At 44.2% G+C, this 21895-nt stretch overlaps 1 protein-coding gene across 2 annotated transcripts in view; it reads left to right on the top strand.

Annotated features, from left to right (window-relative positions):
• LOC132824791 (dedicator of cytokinesis protein 2-like) overlaps positions 1-21895 on the top strand; it is a 1235709-nt gene that overhangs the window by 239049 nt on the left and 974765 nt on the right. For both annotated transcript variants that reach the window (XM_060839646.1, XM_060839560.1), the window contains exons 14-15: positions 7580-7704; positions 17033-17131. In XM_060839646.1, the coding sequence (XP_060695629.1) occupies positions 7580-7704; positions 17033-17131 (224 nt within the window). The remainder of the gene's footprint in view (positions 1-7579; positions 7705-17032; positions 17132-21895) is intronic.

Raw genomic sequence — 21895 nt, 5'->3', positions numbered from 1 at the left:
GTAAAGGGCATTGGGTGGTTATTTAAATAAAAACTATGTGTGCGGCGATGGGAAAAAGGCTGGAGATTGGCACTAAACTGCGTCAGTGCAGACACAATGGGCTGAGTGGCCTCCTCCCATATCGCAACAGTTCTTTGACAGTGAACAGCAGTGCACCCAGCCCCGCTCCCTTGTGAAGCACCACTCCCCCAGTCAGAGGAGCTGCTCTGAGATCTGACAATGCCTCACGCTCCCCTTTGCTACTTGTCCCCTGACTCCTCCAGTTGCTGTGACTGCAGTCATGAGGCTAATTGTGGAGGTTCAACCGAATGGAAAAGGGTGGAAGTGAAAAAGAAGTATGTTATTGGGTTTGAAGTGAAGTAGGGTACAGCGTGAGAATCCATCACAAGTAACCTCTGAATTGAGTATCTGATCTGCTCCAAGCAAGACACTGGAACAAAGCCCTATGTGAGGTTCCCTTAAAGCAATATTGACAAAATCCAATAAACAATATCTATAGCCGTCCAATATTGTAAATTCTGATTGGTGAAATATGCAGGAAAATGGTCGGTTGAGCTGTGATGAGACGTGAATGTGGGGGCATATTACAACATCATCATCAGAAAGTTATGGGACATTAACAATCCAAGAACGATAAAGGACCAAGGGCTAATATCTGAAGTGGAAAGCAGAGTAATTGCCTTGACAGACTGTCTACCTGTCACATTATTGATTGCCTCTCACTTTTAAAAAATGGGTTTGAAATTTTCCTTTAATTCTGAAATTTCCTCAACTGTGAAATTAAATCTGCCTAAAGATAAATAAAAACGAGTTTTGATAAAAAGAAATCTCAATATTAAATCCAGCTTCCTCGTCACTTAAGCTGGTTAGTAACAGTCTCATCTCCAGCTTAAAAAGTTCAAGCTCCTGGTTAGAGATTTGATTGCATAAATCAGGCTGCCTGGCTTACGCTGAGTGAGTTACTCAGCTTCAGGTAGAGTCAGAAAAGCAAGGCCAGTCTTCCTTTGTCTACATTCATCCAATGTCGTAAAGTTGAAACCCATGAAGTTTTCATTGCGTTTGATCAGTCAAGCAGTCTTCCCTTGGTCACCAGAAAAATCAAGAATGGTCAATCATCTCACTGCTGTTAACAGAACAGTGCTGTCCTCAAAATGGCTGCCATAAGCTTAAAATAAGAAAGAAAATGCATTTCTGTAGCTCCTTTCACAATTGGGACAACCCACAACACTTTACCGCTGCAATGTAGGAAACGCTAGAGCCAATTTTACACTCAGCAAAGTCTACCCAACAACAACACCATATGCTGTTACATTCTGAAGAAGTCATTATCAGACTTAAATTGTTAGCTGCGTTTCACATGTTTCACATCTCTCTGGCATATTAGACTTGAAGCACTTGAACATGGTCCTCATAGAATCCCTACAATGTTGATAGAGACAATTTGGCCCATTGAGTCTTTACCGATCCTCTGAACAGCATCCCACTCATATCCATTCCCTCTCCAGCCCCCATGCCCCATAACTCTGCATTTCCCAAAGCCAATCTGCCGAACCCACCCATCTTTGGATTGTTGGAGAAAACTGGAGCACTCGAAGGAAACTCACACAGACACAGGGGGAACGTACAAACTCCACACAGACAGGCAGGCAAGACAGGAATTAAATGCAGGTCCCTGACACTGTCAGGCAGCAGTGCTCACCACTGTGCCACCATGCCTCACTGGATCAGAGAGAGATGGACGCTACCCCTGTGCTACAAGAACCTCTCAATTTGGTTTGTGGTTACTTTAGACATTTTCCAATCAATCTGTTCAGAGATGTTATGACACAACCTCAGGACTGGTGAGACTTGAATCTAGGCTTCCTGGTTCCGAGGCAGGGACAATGCCCCATGCTCCGAGAATCCCTCTGGTTTCTCAGAAGGTAACACTGAGTCATTGTTAACGCCTTGAAAATTAAGCTATTGGATATTATGACCATTAAGGTGATTTGGTTTGATAAGTTGCTATACAATGAGGACGCAGTTTATCCTATTATTAAAAATGGATTTAAGTGTGTGAAATTTTATTGATTTTGTTAAGTTTGTAATTAGGTTTGCTTTGTACCAAATAAAGTAGCCTGGCTAAGGAGGTAATGGGAGTATCTGTATAGCTGAGTTGTCAGAAAGCTGCCTTTTGGCATTTGACATCGGCTAGGTCAGCCTAGATGCTTGTGTTTTCTTTTGAAAAAAAACTAATGCTGAGATGAAATAGAGAAAATTATCCATGCAAGTTATGGTCTTGGGTAGAACAGAGAGGGAATCAGAATATTACATAATATGAATATCAACCATTGTGCTTGATACCATCGCTGTATTCCCCACTATGAATATCCTCAGGTTGTTATAAACCAGAAACTGAATTGGACTAGATCTATAAATGTAGGTCAGAGTCTAAGAACACTGGAGAGAGTAAGCCACCTCCTGATTCCCCAGATGCTGACCACCATCTACAAGGCACGCTCCTTACTTGCCTGGATGGTGCTACCCCACCAACACTCAAGAATCCCAGACAAAGCAGCCCGCTTGATCGGTGCCACATCCAATCCCTCCACCACCGATGCTCAGTAGCAGCAGTGTGTTCCATCTACAAGATGGACTGCAGAAATTTATCAAGTCTCCTTAGGTAATCTTTTCCAAACTCATGACTTCTACTGCCTTGAAAGATAAGGGCCACAGATACAACACCCATATCTAAGCCACTTACCATCCTGACTTGGAAATATATCGCTGTTCCTTCGATGTCACCGGGTCAAAATCCAGAAAGTTCCTCCCTAAGGGCATTGTGGGTCTATCTGCAGCATGTGGACTGCAGTGGTTCAATAAAGCAGCTCATCACCACCTTCTCAAGGGCAACTAGGGACAGGCAATAAACGCTGGCCCAGTCAGCGATGACCACATCCCATGATGACTAAAAACAAGTGGTATCCGAGCAACAATCCTATGTAACCTCTTTTTATATCAGTTAAAGTCTAGTGTCTCTGACAATTAACTAAATAAAGGGGCTCTTGATTTCTTACAAATGTTTGTAGTTACAAACAAGATCCCATATTAATATTAATTTTAAGGATCTGACATATAATTGCTTATAATTATGAATGGCTATTTTATATTCTCTATGTTGAAAGTTAGCCAGGGAAGACTTAAGCGAAGAAAAGCCAGGAGGGGACATGAGAAGTCATTGGTAGATAGGATCAAGGAAAGCCCTAAGGTTTTCTATAGCTATATCAGGAATAAAAGAATGACGATAGTAATATTAGGGCCAATCAAGCATAGTAGTGGGAAGTTGTGTGTTGAGTCAGAGGAGATAGGGAAACGCTAAATGAATACTTTTCATCAATGTTCACATTAGAAAAAGACAATGTGGTCAAGGAGAATACTGAGATACAGGTACTAGACTAGATGGGATTGAGGTGCATAAGGAGGAGGTGTTAGCAATTCTGGAAAGTGTAAGAATAGATAAGTCCCTGGGCCGGATGGGATTTATCTGAGGATTCTCTGGGAAGCCAGGGAAGAGATTGCCGAGCCTTTGGCTTTGATCTTTATGTCATCATTGTCTACAGCATTAGTACCAGAAGACTGGAGGATAACAAATGTTGTTCTCTTGTTCAAGAAGGGGAATAAAGTCAGCTCTGGAAATTATGGACCTGTAAACCTTACTTCGGTTATGGGTAAAGTGTTGGAAAGGGTTATAAGATTTAGGATTTATAATAATTTTGAGATGAATAAGTTGATTAGGGATAATCAACACAGTTTTGTGAAGGGTAGGTCATGCCTCACAAACCTTATTGAGTTATTTGAGAATGTGACCAAGCAGGTGGATGAGGGTAAAGTGGTTGATGTTGTGTATTTGGATTTCATTAAGGCATTTGATAAGGCTCCCCATGATAAGTTATTGCAGAAAATATGGAAACATGGGATTGAGAGTGTTTAGTGGTTTGGATCAGAAATTGGCTAGCTGAAGGAAGACAGAGGGTGGTGGTTGAGGGGGTTCAGTTTCTAGTAGGGTACCTCAAGGATCTGTTTTGGGTCTATTGTTGTTTGTCATTTTTATAAATGACCTGGATGAGGGCACAGAAGGATGGGTGAGTAAATTTGCAATTTCCTCAGATGGTGATGGCTAGCACGATGGGAGATAGCTTTAAATTAAGGGGTGATAGATATAGGACAGATGTCAGAGCTAGTTTCTTTACTCAAAGAGTAGTAGGGGTGTGGAACAGCCTGTCTGCAACAGTATTAGACTTGTCAACTTTAAGGGCATTCAAATGATCATTGAATAGGCATATGGATGAGAAGGGAATAGTGTAAGTTAGATGGGCTTCAGATTAGTTCAACAATCAGGTTGTTGCAACATTGAGGGCTGAAGGGCCTGTACTGTGCTGTAATGTTCTATGCTCTATATTGTATTCTGACTTGTGCACAAATCAACTTACAAATGGACTCAGGAATGAAACCCATTTGTAACCCTGGGAGTGCATGTATTGCTACTCATTGTCAAGGAAGTCTGTGGTACAGGGGATATCATGCCTGTCTCTGAGGCAGAAACTCTAGGTTTGAGTCCCATTTGAGAACCCTTGATATCCAAGTAAGCTGTCTTCATAGCACATTCAAACAGATTGGGTATCAATCTACAGATCCTTCTAACAAACAGTATGGTGGGGCAGTAAAGGTGGGTTAGGTTCCTGGTCAGCAACATAATAGGAAGAAGTTGGAACCTCCATCATTGCTACTATAGCTCCAAGATCTTCAGGACCCTGGTAGAACATTGCGATGATGTCACAGAATTGCTCATCACTGCACATAAATAGCACAGTGTGGGCAGTGTTAAGATGATGGAGAAGCATGTGGGATGGATGAACTCGCATTAGGGGATAACGTTTCTGGAATAGTGTACCACAAATTTAACTGGTAACATTAAAACTATAGCCTGGTATCTATCTGAATTGAGTGCATTGAAGTATTTAGTCTCAATATGGAATAAACCACATTGTAAAGATGCACAAGCCTGAAGACAGTCTTTGACCTTCCCTTCTTTGCCACCAGTCTGTCTTGAATGCAAACTTATGGACTGGCATAAAACCAAACAACAAGAGTTGTCGCAGTAACTCAAACCCCTGAATGATCTGCAACCCACCACTCATTGGCAAAGTTTAAAAATAAAGAGTAATCTTTGATTTGGAATGACCTTTTAGTTTCTGGTGTCCTTCCTGCTTCTGCTGGCGGTTTCAAATCCGATGGCAAGCAATTCCAGAGGAATGGAGAGCAAGGTTGGATCTATGCGTGGAGATGGACAAGCACAATAAATAGTGATGCTAGCCTTGGTGCTGGTTCTCTGTCTACATCCTTCCCTTCAGCCCTGCTGTGGAGTTGGGGAAAGGCACAAAACCAAATAGTTAGCAGTCACGTAGGGCCAATTAAAGGACTCCAACTGGATGTTCTCAGTTCGCCTTCAGGTTAGCAGAGGGCTCAGAAGTCAACATGTTACAGCTGATAAAAGTTAAACTGTCATGGAAAACCAATCATTTGGGCCCTCTTGTGGCACCGTGGTAGTGTCCCTATTCCAGTAACAGGAGGCCTGGGTTCAAGCCCCACCTGCTCCAGGGGGTAACAGCTTGATTAGAAAAATAGGTTAGATCAAAAAAAAGTTAAACTAATCGTACAGCTCTTAGATGATTATATTCTCCAAAAGAGCCTAACTATCCAGAAAACTGTAATTAAACTGGTGGATGCTGTCAGTGTGGTTGGATATAACATGATTTGCTGAAGATAGATTGGAAATATAACAGCCTGTAACTGATTGATTCTTCCAGATTCTATTATCCCTTCATAACTTGGGTTAACAGCTGTAACCAATTTGGTGCCCAATTGATCTCAAATTTGTGAGTTTAAGCCTCGCATCCGAAACTTTGTACAGATATTGTATGCCTCTCCTCCCAATGCCACATTGAGGGAGTGCCACACTGTCAGAGGCGTCACCTTTAAAGCAGGATCCTATCTGCACTCTTCGCTGATTAGGAAATGTCCCCCATGGGATTCTTTTTTCAAAGGAAATGAGGTGAGTCCTCTTAGATTTCCTGATCTCATCTCGTTCGCAAGTCCATTTTCCTGCCCGCTCCCATTACTCACTCAGTTTTATGTTGATTCCTAAACTAGCCTCACGAAAGCAGATTATCTAGTCATTCCCTAAACTGTCATTTCTGCGATGTTTGAGGGTGCAGATTGCCTTTTTCAATTCACTCGTGGGACGTGTGCATTGCTGGCTGGGCCAGCATTTACTTCCCATCCCAGGTTGCCCTTGAAAGGGTGGTGGTGAGCTGCCTTCTCAAACTGTGGCAGTAACTGTACTGTATTTCCTATGTTAGTGACTACACTTTAGTACTTCTGCAATATCCTAATGAAAGGCACTACTTTTCGTCATTTATATAAATGTGAGCATCAGAGGTACAGTTAGTACGTTTGCAGAAGAAACCAAAATTGGAGGTGTAGTGGACAGAGAAGAAGGTTACCTCAGATTACAACTGGATCTTGATCAGATGGGCCAATGGGATGAGGAGTGGAAGATGGAGTTTAATTTGGATAAATGTGAGGTGCTGCATTTTGGGAAAACAAATCTTAGCAGGACTTATACACTGAGTGGTAAGATCCTTGGGATTGTTTCTGAACAAAGAGGTTCATAGCTCCTTGAAAGTGTAGTCGCAGGTAGATAGGATAGTGAAGAAAGAATTTGATATGCTTTCCTTTATTGGTCAGAGTATTGTGTACAGGAGCTGGGTGGTCATGTTGCGGCTGTACAGGACATTGGTTAGGCCACTTTTGGAATATTGCGTGCAATTCCGGTCTCCTTCCTATCGGAAAGATGTTGTGAAACTTGAAAGGGTTCAGAAGAGATTTACAAGCACGATGCCAGGCTTGGAGAATTTGAGCTATAGGGAGAGGTTGAATAGGCTGGGGTTATTTTCCCTGGAGCATTGGAGGCTGAGGGGTGACCTTACAGAGGTTTATAAAATCATGAGGAGCATGGATAGGACAAATAACAAAGTCTCTTCCTGATATGGGGGAGTCCAGAACTAGAGGGCATAGGTTTAGGGTGAGAAGGGAAAGATGTAAAAGAGACCTAAGGGGCAACTTTTTCACGAAGTGGCTGGTACGGTTATGGAATGAGCTGCCAGAGGAAGTGGTGGAGGGTGGTACAATTATAACATTTAAAAAGCGTCTGGATGGGAATATGAATAGGAAGGGTTTGGAGGGATATGGGGCCGAATGCTGGCAGGTGGGAATAGATTGGGTTGGTTGGCATGGGCGAGTTGGACCAAAGAGTCTATTGCCATGCTATACATCTCAATGACTCTCCGACACTGTATAAATATAAGACTTTCTCTGTCTCTCGTACAATTTTTAGCATCCACTACAATAGACAGACTGGAGTATGGAGGTAATGTGTCTTTTGAACAGTGGACTCTCTAACTGTGCAGGCTCACTTAGATTGACAGAAGTATCACAAGATTTCAGTGGGGAAATTTAATTTTTCTTTTCCAAAACCTAGGCGATGTCCGGAACGATATTTATGTCACTCTGGTCCAAGGAGAATTTGATAAACAGAACAAAACCACCCAGAAGAACGTTGAGGTTACGATGTGTGTCTGTGATGAAAAAGGAGATGTTATTCCGGTAAGATAACCTCACAGCCCTAGAACCTGTAACTCTCCATTGCAGGTCACCCAGTGAGCAGTGAGCCTCTAGAATTCTCTGCTACCGAAAGTAGTGGTGGCTGAAACATTGACTATTTTCTCGAAGGAGTTAGATACGTTTCTTAAGGCTAAAGGAATCAAAGGGTATGGGGAGAAAGCAGGAACAGGACAGTGTGTTGCAAGATGAGCCTTGATCAGATTTAATGGTGGAGCAGGCTCGAAGAACCGAATGGCCTATTCTTGCTCCTATTTTCCATGTCAAGTAATGCTACTGTCGAGGCTTGCAATCGGCCAAGAAACTCGCTCCTCGATGACAAATGATTGGTGCACAGTAGATTGGTGGGAATGACCAGTATCTATCACGCTCCCATTCTCACGCCTGGTCTCAAAAAGGGTAAATTATGATCATAGACTTTTATCGGGCAAGTGTTATAAATTAAGATGACTATATGGAGGTAGGATTCAGAGCGGACATATCACCTGAAGAGCCTATAACTGTCTCAAATTCCTGGTCCTATCTAGTTGGAATCTTCCACTCTGTCCTCTCCAACCCTATGAACTGAGCGAATGAAGTCTGCAAAGAATCAGTTATACCGGTAGAGATCAATGAACAATGCAATTGCTGTAAATCCTCATGATATGGGTTACTATACTCTGTCGAGATAAAGGCTCCACTGGGAACTGCAAGCTTTCTACCTGGAAGACTGGGACTAGCTGGGGCTCTGGGTAATGGTTGACAAGAAACGAAAGTGACTGCATCAACACTCGACAACAGTAAAAAAAAACAGCTCATCAAGCATTGAGACGTATTAAAATTTCATTGCTGATTTTGATTTGATTTGATTTATTAGTGTCACATGTACCGAGATACAGTGTAAAGTATTGTTTTGCGTGCTATCCAGACAAATTATACCTTACATAGTTGCATCAGGGTAATAGAACACAAGGCAGAATATAGTGTTACAGCTACAGACAAGATTAACTCTAATATAGAGTAATAGATAGAGCCATAGAGATGTACTGCATGGAAACAGACCTTTTGGTTCAACCTGTCCATGCCGACCAACCCAATCTAGTCCTACCTGCCAGCACCCGGCCCATTTCCCTCGAAACCCTTCCTGTTCGTATACCCATTCAAATGCCTCTTAAATGTTGCAATATGAGAGATAATAGACAATAGACAGTAGTTGCAGGAGTAGGCCATTCTGCCCTTCGAGCCTGCACGACCATTCATTATGATCATGGCTGATCATCCTTAATCAGTATCCTGTTCCTGCCTTATCTCCATAACCCTTGATTCCACTATTCTTGAGAGCTCTATCCAACTCTTTCTTAAATGAATCCAGAAACTGGGCCTCCACTGCCGTCTGGGGCAGAGCATTCCACACAGCCACCACTCTCTGGGTGAAGAAGTTTCTCCTCTTCTCTGTCCTAAATGGTCTACTCCGTATTTTTAAGCTGTGTCCTCTGGTTCAGCACTCACCCATCAGCGGAAACATGTTTCCTGCCTCCAGAGTGTCCAATCCTTTAATAATCTTATATGTCTCAATCAGATCCCCTCTCAGTCTTCTAAACTCAAGGGTATATAAGCCTAGTAGCTCCATATTCAGCGTAAGGTAGTCCCACCATTCCAGGAATTGACCTCTTGAACCTACGCTGCACTCCCTCAATACGCTGCACTCCCTCAAGAATGTCTTTCCTCAAATTTGGAGACCAGAACTGCGCACAGTACTCCAGGTGTGGTCTCACCAGGGCCCTGTACAGCGGCAGAAGAACCTCTTTGCTTCTGTACTCAATCCTTCTTGTTATGAAGGCCAGCATGCTATTAGCCTTCTTCACTACCTGTTGTACCTGCATGCAGCGGGGAAGAAGCTGGTCTTGAATCTTTTGGTACCTGTTTTCAAACTTTTATATCTTTTGCTCGACAAAAGTGGGTGCAAGAGAATATTACCAGGGTGGGAGGAATCTTTGATTATGTTGGCTGCTTTCCCAAGTCAACAAGAGGTGTTAGATGAAGTGGATGGATGGAAGGTTGATTTTTGTGATGGACTGGGCTGTGTTCACAACTCTGTAATTTCTTATGTCCCTGAGCAGAGCAAGCTGTGATGCATCCAGATAGGATGCTTTGTATGGTGCATCCATAAAAATTGGTGAGAGCCATTGTGGATATGTTGAATTTCCTCAGCCTTTTGAGTAAGTAGAGGAGCTGGTGCACTTGCAACAGTAAGATAGTCCTGCTACTGTGTAAATCAGTGACACTTTGAATGTTTTGTACAGTTCTGGTCACCACAATAGAGAAGGGTTTACAGCTACTGAACAAATATAAGAACAAAGAGAACAAAGAACAAAGAAACTTTACAGCCCAGCAACAGGCCCTTCGGCCCTCCAAGCCTGAGCCAGTCCAAATGTACTGTCTAAACCTGTCACCCAATTCCTAAGCATCTGTATCCCTCTGCTCCCCACCTACTCATGCATCTGTCCCGACGCATCTTAAATGAATCTACCATGCCTGCCTCTACCACCTCTGCTGACAACACGTTCCAAACACCCACCACTCTCTGTGTGAAGTACTTGCCGCGTGTATCCCCCTTAAACTTTCCACCTTTCACCTTGAAAACATGACCTCTTGTTATTGAATCCCTCACCCTGGGAAAAAGCTTGTCTCTATCCACCCTGTCTATACCCTTCATGATTTTGTCAACCTCAATCAGGTGCCCCCTCAATCTCTTTTTTTCTAATGAAAATAAACCGAACCTACTCAACCTCTCTTCATAGCTAGCACCTTCCATACCAGGCAACATCCTCATAAACCTTCTCTGCACCCTCTCCAAAGTGTCCACATCCTTTTGGTAATGTGGTGACCAGAACTGTACACAGTATTCTAAATGTGGCCAAACCAACGTCTTGTACAATGTTAACATGACTTGCCAGCTCTTATACCCAATACCCCATCCAATGAAAGCAAGCATACTATATGCCTTCTTGATCACTCTATCCACCTGTGCAGCAACCTTCAGGGTACAATGGGCCTGCACTCCAGAGCTATCTGCCCATCAGCTTTTCCCAAGGCTCTTCCATTCATTGTATAACTCGCTCTAGAATTAGTCTTGCCTAAATGCATCACCTCACATTTATCTGGATTGAACTCCACCTGCCACCTTTCTGCCCAACTCCCCAGTCTATCTATATCCTCCTTAATTCTCTGACAGTCCCTTATGCTTTCTGCTACTTCACCAATCTTTTGTGTCATCTGCAAACTTGCTGATCATACCAACAGTGCTCTCATCCAGATCATTTAGGTTTATCACAAACAACAGTGACCCCAACACTGACCCCTGTGGAACACCACTGGTCACCTTTCTCCATTTCGAGAAACTCCCTTCAACTACTACTCTCTGTCTCCTGTTGCTCAACCAGTTCTTTATCCACCTAGCTAGAACACCCTGCACACCATGTGACTTCACTTTCTCCATTAGTCTACCATGGGGAACCTTTCAAACGCCTTACTAAAGTCCATGTATATGATATCTATAGCCCTGCCTTCATCTGTCAACTTGGTCACTTCCTCGAAGAACTCTATTAAGTTGGTAAGGCACTATCTCCCCTGCACAGAACCATGTTGCTTATCACTGATAAGCCCATTCTTTTCTAAATATAAATAGGTCCTATCCCTCAGTACCTTCTCCAGCAACTTTTCTACCACTGACATCAGGCTCACTGGTCTGTAGTTACCCGGAATATCCCTGCTACCCTTCTTGTACAGGGGGACAACATGAGCAACCCTCCAATCCTCCGGCACCTCACTTGTATTAAAGGATGCCACAAAGATATCTTGAGCTATTTCCTCTCTCGCCTCCCTCAGCAACCTGGGATAGATCCCATCCGGTCCTGGGGATTTGTTGACCTTAATAACCTCTAGCCTACCCAACACATCTTCCCTACTTATGCCAACGTGATCCAGACTAATCAAACTTTTATCTCTAATCTCAACATTCATCATGTTCCTCTCCTCAGTGAACACTGACGCAAAGTAATCATTCAGAATCTCACCCATTCACTCAAGTTTGACACACAACCTTCCTTCATTATCCTTTAGTGGACCAATCCTTTCTCTAGTTACCCACTTGCTTCTTACATAAGAATAAAATGCTTTGGGATTCTCCTTAATTCTGCTCGCTAAAGCTTTTTCATGACCCCTTTTAGCCCGCTTGATTCCTCATTTAAGACTTGTTCTACTCTTCCGATATTCCTCCAGGGCCTGTTCTGTTTTTAGCTGCCCAGACGTTATGTACGTTTCCCTTTTCCTCATGGCTAGTCGTACAATTTCTCCTGTCGTCCACGGTTCATGAATCTTGCCCTTCCTATCCTTTGCCTTCAACGGGACATGCCAAACCTGCACTATCTTTAACTTATCTTTGAAAGTCTCCCACACCTCAAATGTCAACTTCCCTTCAAATAGTTGTGTCCAATCCACATTTCCAAGCTCCTGCCTAATTTTGATATAATTGGCCTTGGCCCAGTTTAGTCCTCTTCCCTTAGCACCACTCTCTTCTTTATCTGTGAGTATTCTAAAACTTACAGAATTGTAGTCACTGTTGCCAAAGAAATCCCCCACCACAACTTCTACCACCTGGCCTGCCTCTTTCCCCAGTACCAGGTCCAATATGGCCCCTTCCCTCGTCGGACTATTGACATACTGCTCTAGAAAACTCTCCTGGACACTTCTTACAAATTCTAAACCATCCAGACCTTTGACGCTAAGTGTATCCCAGACAATGTTGGGAAAATTAAAATCTCCCATTACCACCACCGTGTTGCCTCTACATCTTTCCATTATCTGTTTACCTGTTTGTTCTTCTACCTCACGCTCACTGTTGGGAGGCCGGTAATACAGCCCCAACAATGTAACTGCACTCTTCTTATTTCTCATCTCCACCGATAATGCCTCACTACCCAAGATCTCCATAGTGTCTCCACAGACGTGATATCATCCCTGGCCAGCAATGCAACTCCACCCCCTCTTTTACTTCCCTCCCTGTCCTGCCTGAAGGGCCTATATCCTGGAACATTTAGTTGCCAATCATCATGCCCTTCCTTCAACCAAGTCTCTGTGATTGCAATAACGTCATGCTCCCAGGCACCAATCCAAGACCTAAGTTCATCTGCCTTACACACTATACTCCTTGCATTAAAATAGATGCATTTCAGGCCTCCAGTATTTTTGCGCTCATCTGCTCTCTGCCTACTCTTTCCTCTATTACTGCTATCTTCATAATTCTTACAGTCTCCAATCTCCACCTTGCTGCCTACTTGTTTTCTTTTCTGGTTCCACATTAGTTTAAAACCTCCCCAACAGCAGAATTATATTTGCAGATACATTCTATTTTGCTTAAAAAGCTCACAATCTGCAGGCAGTCAATGCAGGCAGCCAATATTTTATAAATTCCTACTTTGGAAATAGAACCAGTCTGACTCAAGATTGGGATACAGACAGACTCTAACCTCACACCTTTAATGCATTGTCTGTGCTGAGACGTCACCTTTTGTTGTAAAACTTTAAGTTATTTCGAGAATGTGACTTAAAAGAAGTTCTGGGATTTACATATTAATGAACTGAAACCCGCAACCCATTCTAAAAGATGAAAGGACTTAATAGCAACCTAAGTTTGTTCAATATATCATTTCAGTTGCATAATACTGCAATATTTTGCTATACATTCTGCGTCTTACGGTCCTGCTCTGCAGTTTCCTGACGAAAGAGCAGTGCTCCGAAAGCTAGTGTACTTCCAAATAAACCTGTTGGACCATAACCTGGTGTTGTGTGATTTTTAACTTTGTCCACCCCAGATCAACACCGGTTCCTTCACATCGTAAATCGTGGAGGCATTCATTGACAAAGGTAGATTGAAAGATTCTCAGGGGAGCAGCTGTAAGAAGCTATTTCACTTTGTCCGGTGCAATGCAACAAGAGGTCATGGCCACTGCATGAATGCGACGTAAATTCTGAAAGTAATCTCTGAGTAATGTTTCAGTGAGAAAGCAGCCTTTGGAGCAGTTGTCCGAGGGCGATGGTTTCTGCAGTTATCATAAATTCATTTAGATGCAAATTGGATAGATTTCGATTTGAAAAGAAAATGTTGGGTTTCAGTACGTGGGTAGTTTGAGGTATGGCGTTAGCTATGTGCAGCATGTTTATGAGGAACAGAGACCCTCAACTGTAGGGAACACAGCAGTCCCTTTACACACACCGCATTGTCCCTCGATCAGCAGTGAGATAGCAACCGGCTCATCTGCTTCAGTGATATTGATTGAGAAAAGTAGCACCATCTGTCAGGAGTTTCCAGGTTGGGCCACAATTCCCATTCAGACCACATGCTGAGCCTGTGGTCTTTATGCAGCCAGCCCACTATTAGAAATAGTCCATGCTGACCAGATATGCTAACCTCACCTAGTCCCATTTGCCAGCACTTGGCCCATATCCCTCTCAACTTTTCCTCTCCATATATCCATCCAGATGCCTTTTAAATGTTGTAATTGTACCAGCCTCTACCACTTCCTCTGGCAACTCATCCTATGCACGCATCATCCTCTGTGTGAAAAAGTTGCCCCTTAAATAGCAGTCTTGCCATCTTTAAGGGCATTTTAATGATCATATAGACATATAGACGAAAGTGGGTCGGTTAGGTAGGCTTCAGATTGGTTCCACAGGCCAACGCAACATTGAGGGCTGAAGGGCCTGTACTGTGCTGTAATGTTCTATGTTCTTAAGTCCCATTTAAAGCTTTCCTCTCTTACCCTAAATCTATGCCCTCTAGTTTTGAACTCCCCTATCCCTGGGAAAAAAGACCTTGACTATTCACCCTATCCACGTCCCTTATTATTTTCTAAACTTCTGTAAGGTCACCCCCTCAGCCTCCGACGCTCCAGAGAAAACAGCCCCGGCCTGTTCAGTCTCTCCCTGTAGCAAAAAACCCTTCAATCCTGGCAACATCCTTGTAAATCTTTTCTGAACACTTTCAAGTTTAACAGCATCTTTCCTGTAGCAGGGAGACTAGAATTGAACACAGATCAAGGGGATATAGTTGTAAAACAAAGGGTCTCGCATTTAAGACCAAGATGAAGAGGAATTTCTCCTCCCAGAGGATTATTAGTTTTTGACTTTTGTTCCTCAGTTAGAAGTGGTTATGAAATATGCTCAAGGCTGAGTTACATAGGTTTTTGGTTGACAAGGAGTCGAGGTTTATGCTGGACAGACAGGAGAATGGTTTCAAGACCATGATTAGATCTTATGGCATGGTACAGCAGGCTTGTCAGGCCGAATGGCCCATTCTTGCTCCTGCTTCATGATCTTTTGACAATGTCAATACTCTTTTTCAAAGTTGTGCTTTGAGCTAAATGAGAGGACAAATGGGATCTTAGTTTAAAAACTCATCCTAAAGATGGAACGTCCAACAATGCAGCCTGTCCCACCAGGCTGCGATGGGACTCTCAGTTTAGTGCTTCTTTCACTTGTTCAGGGAAAGTGGTTATTGCTGGCTGGGCCAGAATTTATTACCCATCTCTGATTGGCCTGGAGAAAGTGGCAGTGGGTTACCTTTTTGAAAAAGGAAGTCTATTTCATGGAGGTACACCCACACTGCGGTTCGGATGGGAATTTCAGGATTTTGACCCAGAGACGCTGAAGGATTGGCGATATATTTCCAAATCAGGATGGTGTGTGGCTTGGGAAAGGGAGCTTGTAGGTATGGTGTTCCCATATATCTGCTGCCCTTGCCTTTCGAGGTGGTGGTGGTTGTGATTTGGAAGGAGACTTGGTGGTTTTATGCTGTGTATATTGTATGGTACACACTGCTGCTACTGGGCATCGGTGATGCAGGGAGTGGATGCTTGTGGATGTGGTGCAGTCAAGCGGGCTGCTTTTGTTCTGTGTGCTGTCATGATTCATAAATGTTGTTGGAGCTGCACCCATCACACTCCGGTGTCCCGGAGATGTTCCCTAAAGTGCTCTGCTAGAAGGCGTCCAGTCTCCCCTATGTAGAGGAGACCGCATCGGGAGCAACGGATACAATAAATGATATAAGTGGATGTGCAGGTAAAACTTTGATGGATATGGAAGGCTCCTTTAGGGCCTTGGATAAAGGTGAGGGAGGAGGTGTGGGCGCAGGTTTTACAGTTCCTGCGGTGGCAGGGGAAGATGCCAGGATGGGAGGGTGGGTAGTAGGGGGGTGTGGACCTGACCAGGTAGTCATGAAGGGAACGGTCTTTGCGGAAGGCGGAAAGGGGTGGGGAGGGAAATATATCCCTGGTGGTGGGATCTTTTAGGAGTTGGCGAAAATGTCGGCGGATGATATGGTTTATGCGAAGGTTTGTAGGGTGGAAGGTGAGCACCAGGGGCATTCTGTCCTTGTTACGGTTGGAGGGGTGTGGTCTGAGGGCGGAGATATGGGATGTGGACGAGATGTGTTGATGGGCATCTTTAACCACGTGGGAAGGGAAATTGCGGTCTCGAAAGAAGGAGGCCATCTGGTGTGTTCTGGGGTGGAACTGGTCCTCCTGGGAGCAGATACGGCAGAGGCGGAGGAATTGGGAATATGGGATGACATTTTTGCAAGAGGTGGGGTGGGAACACTTCAAGTCTAGATGACTCTTTATCAGAGCTGATGATGGTTGGGCCGAGGACACTACGCTGAGGAGCTCCTGCAGAGATGTCCTGGAGCTGAGAGACTGACCTCAGACAATCCCCACCACCTGCCTATGTGCCAGGTTTGACCCTGACCAGTGGAGCCTTTTCCCTCAGTTTCCCAGTTCAACTTTCAATTTTGCCATCAAGTGTTTGAAGTCACACATGAACCCATTACATTCTGCCTCAGTGTCACATCTGAAGCCACTCTAGGCCAAAGCTCAGTGTGCTTTGTCATGAAGAAAGTTTTTTTTTATTTCCATGCTGTCAGTCTCCACCTCACAAGTGCCAAGAAAGAAAGAGGTATTGCCTGTTATAATGTCTGAGGGGATGTTATCTCTCCAAGCAGTTTGTCGTTATTAAAATACAACCTGTCGTCTCTCTATAAGTAATGTCATTATTGCAGCCTCACATGAATATTACACTGTGCTTTCTCAAAAAGTAATCAATTTTACCACCCACTCCAGACATATTATTAATGAAGTACTTCTAGCATGGACTGGCACTAGATGGAACTTTTATCTCAAAACGATATAGCGAGCAGTATTAATCATTTGTGAAAAGTGTGGCTTTGTGGAAATTGCTGCTCTAATTTTTGAAAAAATTTCTCTTGCTCTCCAATGCCCAGAATGCCATATGCCAAGGGGCTGGCGATAAACCTGTCACTTACTACCAATCAGTCGTTTACTACCAGCTCAAGCAACAGCGCTGGATGGAGACTGTCAAGGTCAGTGAATGCTTCATGTTAACTCCATCCTGATTGAAGATCTAAACCAGAGCAAGGAAGCTGGACACAGAGTACGATGTGGAAGGTTCAAAGAGCTGCTTAACGTGTTTACATGATAAAATGAGAGGGTAGGAAAATAGGAATGAACCCACAGCATAAACTCCACAGATGCTGCCTGAAGTGTTGGATATTTCTCGTATTTTGTGTTTTTATTTCAGAAGAGTGTGTGTGTGTGTGTGTGTGTGTGTGTGTGTGTGAGAGAGAGAGAGAGAGAGAGAGTGTGTGAGTGTGAGTGGTGGCATGTGCGGGATGTTATGGGGCAACTCCCATCACCATCCCACCTACCCTTCCCCCAGCCCCAAACCCCCTCCCTTATTTATTTCTCAGCTCCCTTCTCCCTCCCCAGCCCTGATGTAGGGTCCCAAGCCAAAACATTGACCCTCCTGCTCCTTCGATGCTGCCTGATCTGCTGTGTCTTTGCAGTACCACACTTTTTATTGAATCTGACTTCCAGTTTCTGCAGTCCTTACTATCTGCTTGCTCCCTCCAGCTAAAACATCGGCTGCCCCATCCCCACTGAATGGTGAGACTTGGTGTTAAATTGCTTTGAGCTGAAGCCTCCTCTCCTCTCTCCCCCTTGAAATTAGGCCCTTCTATCCCGACCCTCACCTCTTCTGGCCCGCTGGTGGCTTCTTTGTCTCAACAGCACCCATCCGTCTTAGTGGTCACTACTGGGACTGCAGCCATTGCCACCACAAAGTGGAGCTAAGATAGGACTGAGGTTACCCACCTAAATGATGGATGGTGAGGGGCATGAGTCTTGAATCCGTTGAAGTCTTAAAGAGATGGCCCTAGAAAATAAGACCCTCCCTATGCACAACACCAGCCGATGCAACTATAATTGCTCAGGCTCCCCCTCTGGCGTGGGCTACCCTACTCACCCACCCTCCCTTCCCTGAAGTCGGTGATGGATAAGTGTGGAATGGGGTGGGGGTGAGGGGAGGGGGGTGACGGTCAACTCAGGCCCAGAATTGGCTGTCATTTATCCACTTAGGAATCTCAAATAGCCCAAAGGCTAGTGGCTGACCCAGCAGCTCTCCTTGTTTCCCCATGAGACAGCGACAGGTGGCTAGGTGGAGGGACCCTGTTAGATTTATGTGGTACTCAACACTCTGATTTAAGGCAGTGTCCAGAATAAAAAAAACAGTAAAATTAGTCAATGAGATACACCTTAAAGTGGAGTTTCGGTATCGATCATAGAATCCCAACAGTGCAAAAAGAAGCCATTCAGCCCATCAAGTCCTCACTGACCCTCTGCAGAGCATCCCACCAGCATCCAGCCCCTGCCCCCATAGCCCCACAATTGCCATGTCTAATTCATCTAGCCAGTACATCCCTGGACACTAAGGGCAATTTAGCATGGCCAATCAACCTAACCTGCAAACCTTGGAATTGTGGGAGGAAACTGGAGCACCCAGAGGAAATGCAAGCAGATGCAGGGAGAATGTGCAAATTCCACAGGGTCACCTGAAGGTGGAAGTGTGTGTAAGACCATAAGACATAGGAGTGGAAGTAAGGCCATTCGGCCCATCGAGTCCACTCCGCCAGTCAATCATGGCTGATGGGCATTTCAACTCCACTTACCCACATTCTCCCCGTAGCCCTTAATTCCTCGAGACATCAAGAATCTATCAATCTCTGCCTTGAAGACATTTAGCGTCCCGGCCTTCACAGCACTCTGCGGCAATGAATTCCACAGGCCCACCACTCTTTGGCTGAAGAAATGTCTCCGCATTTCTGTTCTGAAATGACCCCCTCTAATTCTAAGGCTGTGTCCACGGGTCCTAGTCTCCTCACCTAACGGAAACAATTTCCTAGCGTCCACCCTTTCCAAGCCATGTATTATCTTGTAAGTTTCTATTAAGTCTCCCCTTAATCTTCTAAACTCCAATGAATACAATCCCAGGATCCTCAGCCATTCCTCGTATGTTATTCCAGGCATCATCTGTGTGAATCTCCGCTGGACACGCTCCAGTGCCAGTATGTCCTTCCTGAGGTGTGGGGACCAAAACTGGACACAGTACTCCAAATTGGGCCTAACCAGAGCTTTATAAAGTCTCAGTAGCACAAAGGTGCTTTTATATTCTAAACCTCTTGAGATAAATGACAACATTGCATTCGCTTTCTTAATCACGGACTCAACCTGTATGTTTACCTTTAGAGAATCCTCGACTAGCACTCCCAGATCCCTTTGTACTTTGGCTTTATGAATTTTCTCACCGTTTAGAAAGTAGTCTATGCTTTTATTCTTTTTTCCAAAGTGCAAGATCTCGCATTTGCTCACGTTGAATTCCATCAGCCATTTCCTGACCACTCTCCCAAACTGTCTAGATCCTTCTGCAGCCTCCCCACTCCCTCAGTACGACCTGCCTGTCCACCTAACTTTGTATCATCGGCAAACTTCGCTAGAATGCCCCCAGTCCCTTCATCCAGATCATTAACATATAACAGCTGCGGCCCCAACACTGAACCCTGCGGGACACCGCTCGTCACCGGCTGCCATTCCGAAAAAGAACCTTTTATCCCAACTCTGCCTTCTGTCAGACAGTCAATCCTCAATCAATACCAGTAGCTCACCTCGAACACCATGGGCCCTCACCTTGCTCAGCAGCCTCACGTGTGGCACCTTATCAAAGGCCTTTTGGAAGTCTAGATGGACCACATCCACTGGGTTTCCTGGTCTACCCTACTTGTCACCTCTTCAAAGAATCGATTGTTGAGAAGGAATTAATTCCGCTTCCATTGAGACCAATTTAAACAACAGAATCTATGTACCATAGTCCAGCATTTCCCTTCACTTGTAATGTTTTCAAATCAACCCAATATCAGCCAGACCTCTGGATTACAACTCAACTGACATTACTAGCACACCACTATGCCACTGACTGTCCTTATTGCAATGCATTGTCCATTTATTTGGTAAGCATAATTCCTGGGTGAGTATTATATGTGGACAACAAAATACATCATGCCTGTTTTGTATCTCTGCCCATATCACCCTTCACCTTGTGCATTCGTCCTGAACATATAGAGTATTGCAAAATACAAATTCACATGTTTAAGTGAAAATCAATACATTTTCAGAAGACTATCGGTTGCTCTCTCATTAGAATTACTTTTAGTGGAAATGAGGAAGACTTTCTTCTCTCAAAGGGTCTTCTCCTTTTGATTTTCCTACCACAGAGAGCAGTGGAGGCTGAATCGTCGATTATATTCCATCTTGAGTGAGATAGATTTTTGATTGACAGTGGACAAATGGTTATGGGAGCTGGGGGAGGTGGGGGACTGTATGCAAAAAAGTGGAGTTAAAGCTGCAATCAGATACAGTCTTGATCTGATTGAAAGATTCAAAGGGACAAATGATCTACTCTTCCTCCGATTTCATATATTCTTACGTTCAATGTCCAACTTGTAACTCTCATCCCCTCCAGTGCCCACTCTGTGTTTGGCTCCACTGCATGGACAGGTGGTAGAATTTGGCTTTTCCCAAACATCTATCTTTGCCAATCAGCTGGCCATGGGGGAACTGGCAGTTGATCTTGAAAAGCAGTATGATGGGTTTCCAATGGGTCAGCACCTTTTGTCCATCTAGTCTGATCCCTCAACACTTCTGAAATCTCAGCCTTTAATGGGTCCTCAGCTCTCACCTTCGGGCTGCTCCATCCCGTTCATGTGTTCTGGAGGCATGGCCCATATCAGAATTAGGATAGAGATAGGTGGAAGCTGGAGCTCGTGGTGCCACCGGCCCTCAGGTGATATGCTGTCCAGAAGTACAAAGCCCATATTGGAGTCTGCAGGTAACACATGGACCTTAGCAGCAATCTCAGAGAGCAATGAAATGGAATTGAAGGAGGTCATGCTTGCTCCAAAGAGATCACCCACCATCCTTACGGTGGCTCAGTGGTCAGCACTGCTGCCTCACAGCAACAGGGACCTGGGTTCGATTCCACCCTTGGATGACTGTCTGTGTGGAGCTTGCATGTTCTCCCTACGGCCATGTGGGTTCCCTCCAGGTGCTCCAGTTTCCTCTGATAACCCAAAGATCTGCAGGTTAGGTAGATTGGCTATGCAAAAAGAAAATGGGTTTTACTGTCCAGGGATGTATAGGTTAGATGGGTTAGTCATGGTTAAAAACTGAGATGGGGTGGGGTGGAAATGTGGATATAGATGGGATGCTCTTTGGAGGGTTATGTGCAGACTTGATGGGCTGAATGGCCTATTTCTGGACAGTAGGGATCCATGATTCTGAGAAGAACATCACAAAACCCAAGAGGGAGAAGATTAGGAAATGCACAGTTATCATTATACCTAGTAATTAATCTATGATGAGACTCTAGGTAAGGTGACAAATGTGGAATGTTCAGATGTTTTCAATGTTACTGCTAAGATTTTGACAGATTGTGATGTTTTATGAAAGTTGGATTTATATGGCATGTGGGGAAAAAAAAACAGTTTGGCATTTACATAGTGCCATCCACAGCCTCAAAACATCCCAAGATGCTTTATACTAATAAACACCTTGAAGTGTAGTCATTGCTGCAGTGCGCAGCATCTGGTTTGTAGTCCAGAAAGCTCCCACAAATAGGGAGATGATAATGTTCAGACAGTCTCTATTGCTGATGTTGGTCAGGCTATCAGGAAGATTGCTCCTATTCTTCCAGCCAATGGCAGTGGAATCTTTTCCATGAGCCCAATAGATTCTAT

This window comes from Hemiscyllium ocellatum, chromosome 1, assembly GCF_020745735.1.
Source record: "Hemiscyllium ocellatum isolate sHemOce1 chromosome 1, sHemOce1.pat.X.cur, whole genome shotgun sequence".
NCBI lineage: Eukaryota > Metazoa > Chordata > Chondrichthyes > Orectolobiformes > Hemiscylliidae > Hemiscyllium > Hemiscyllium ocellatum.
The sequence above is the reverse complement of the archived record's forward strand: the minus strand, read 5'-3'. Positions and strand labels throughout refer to the sequence as shown.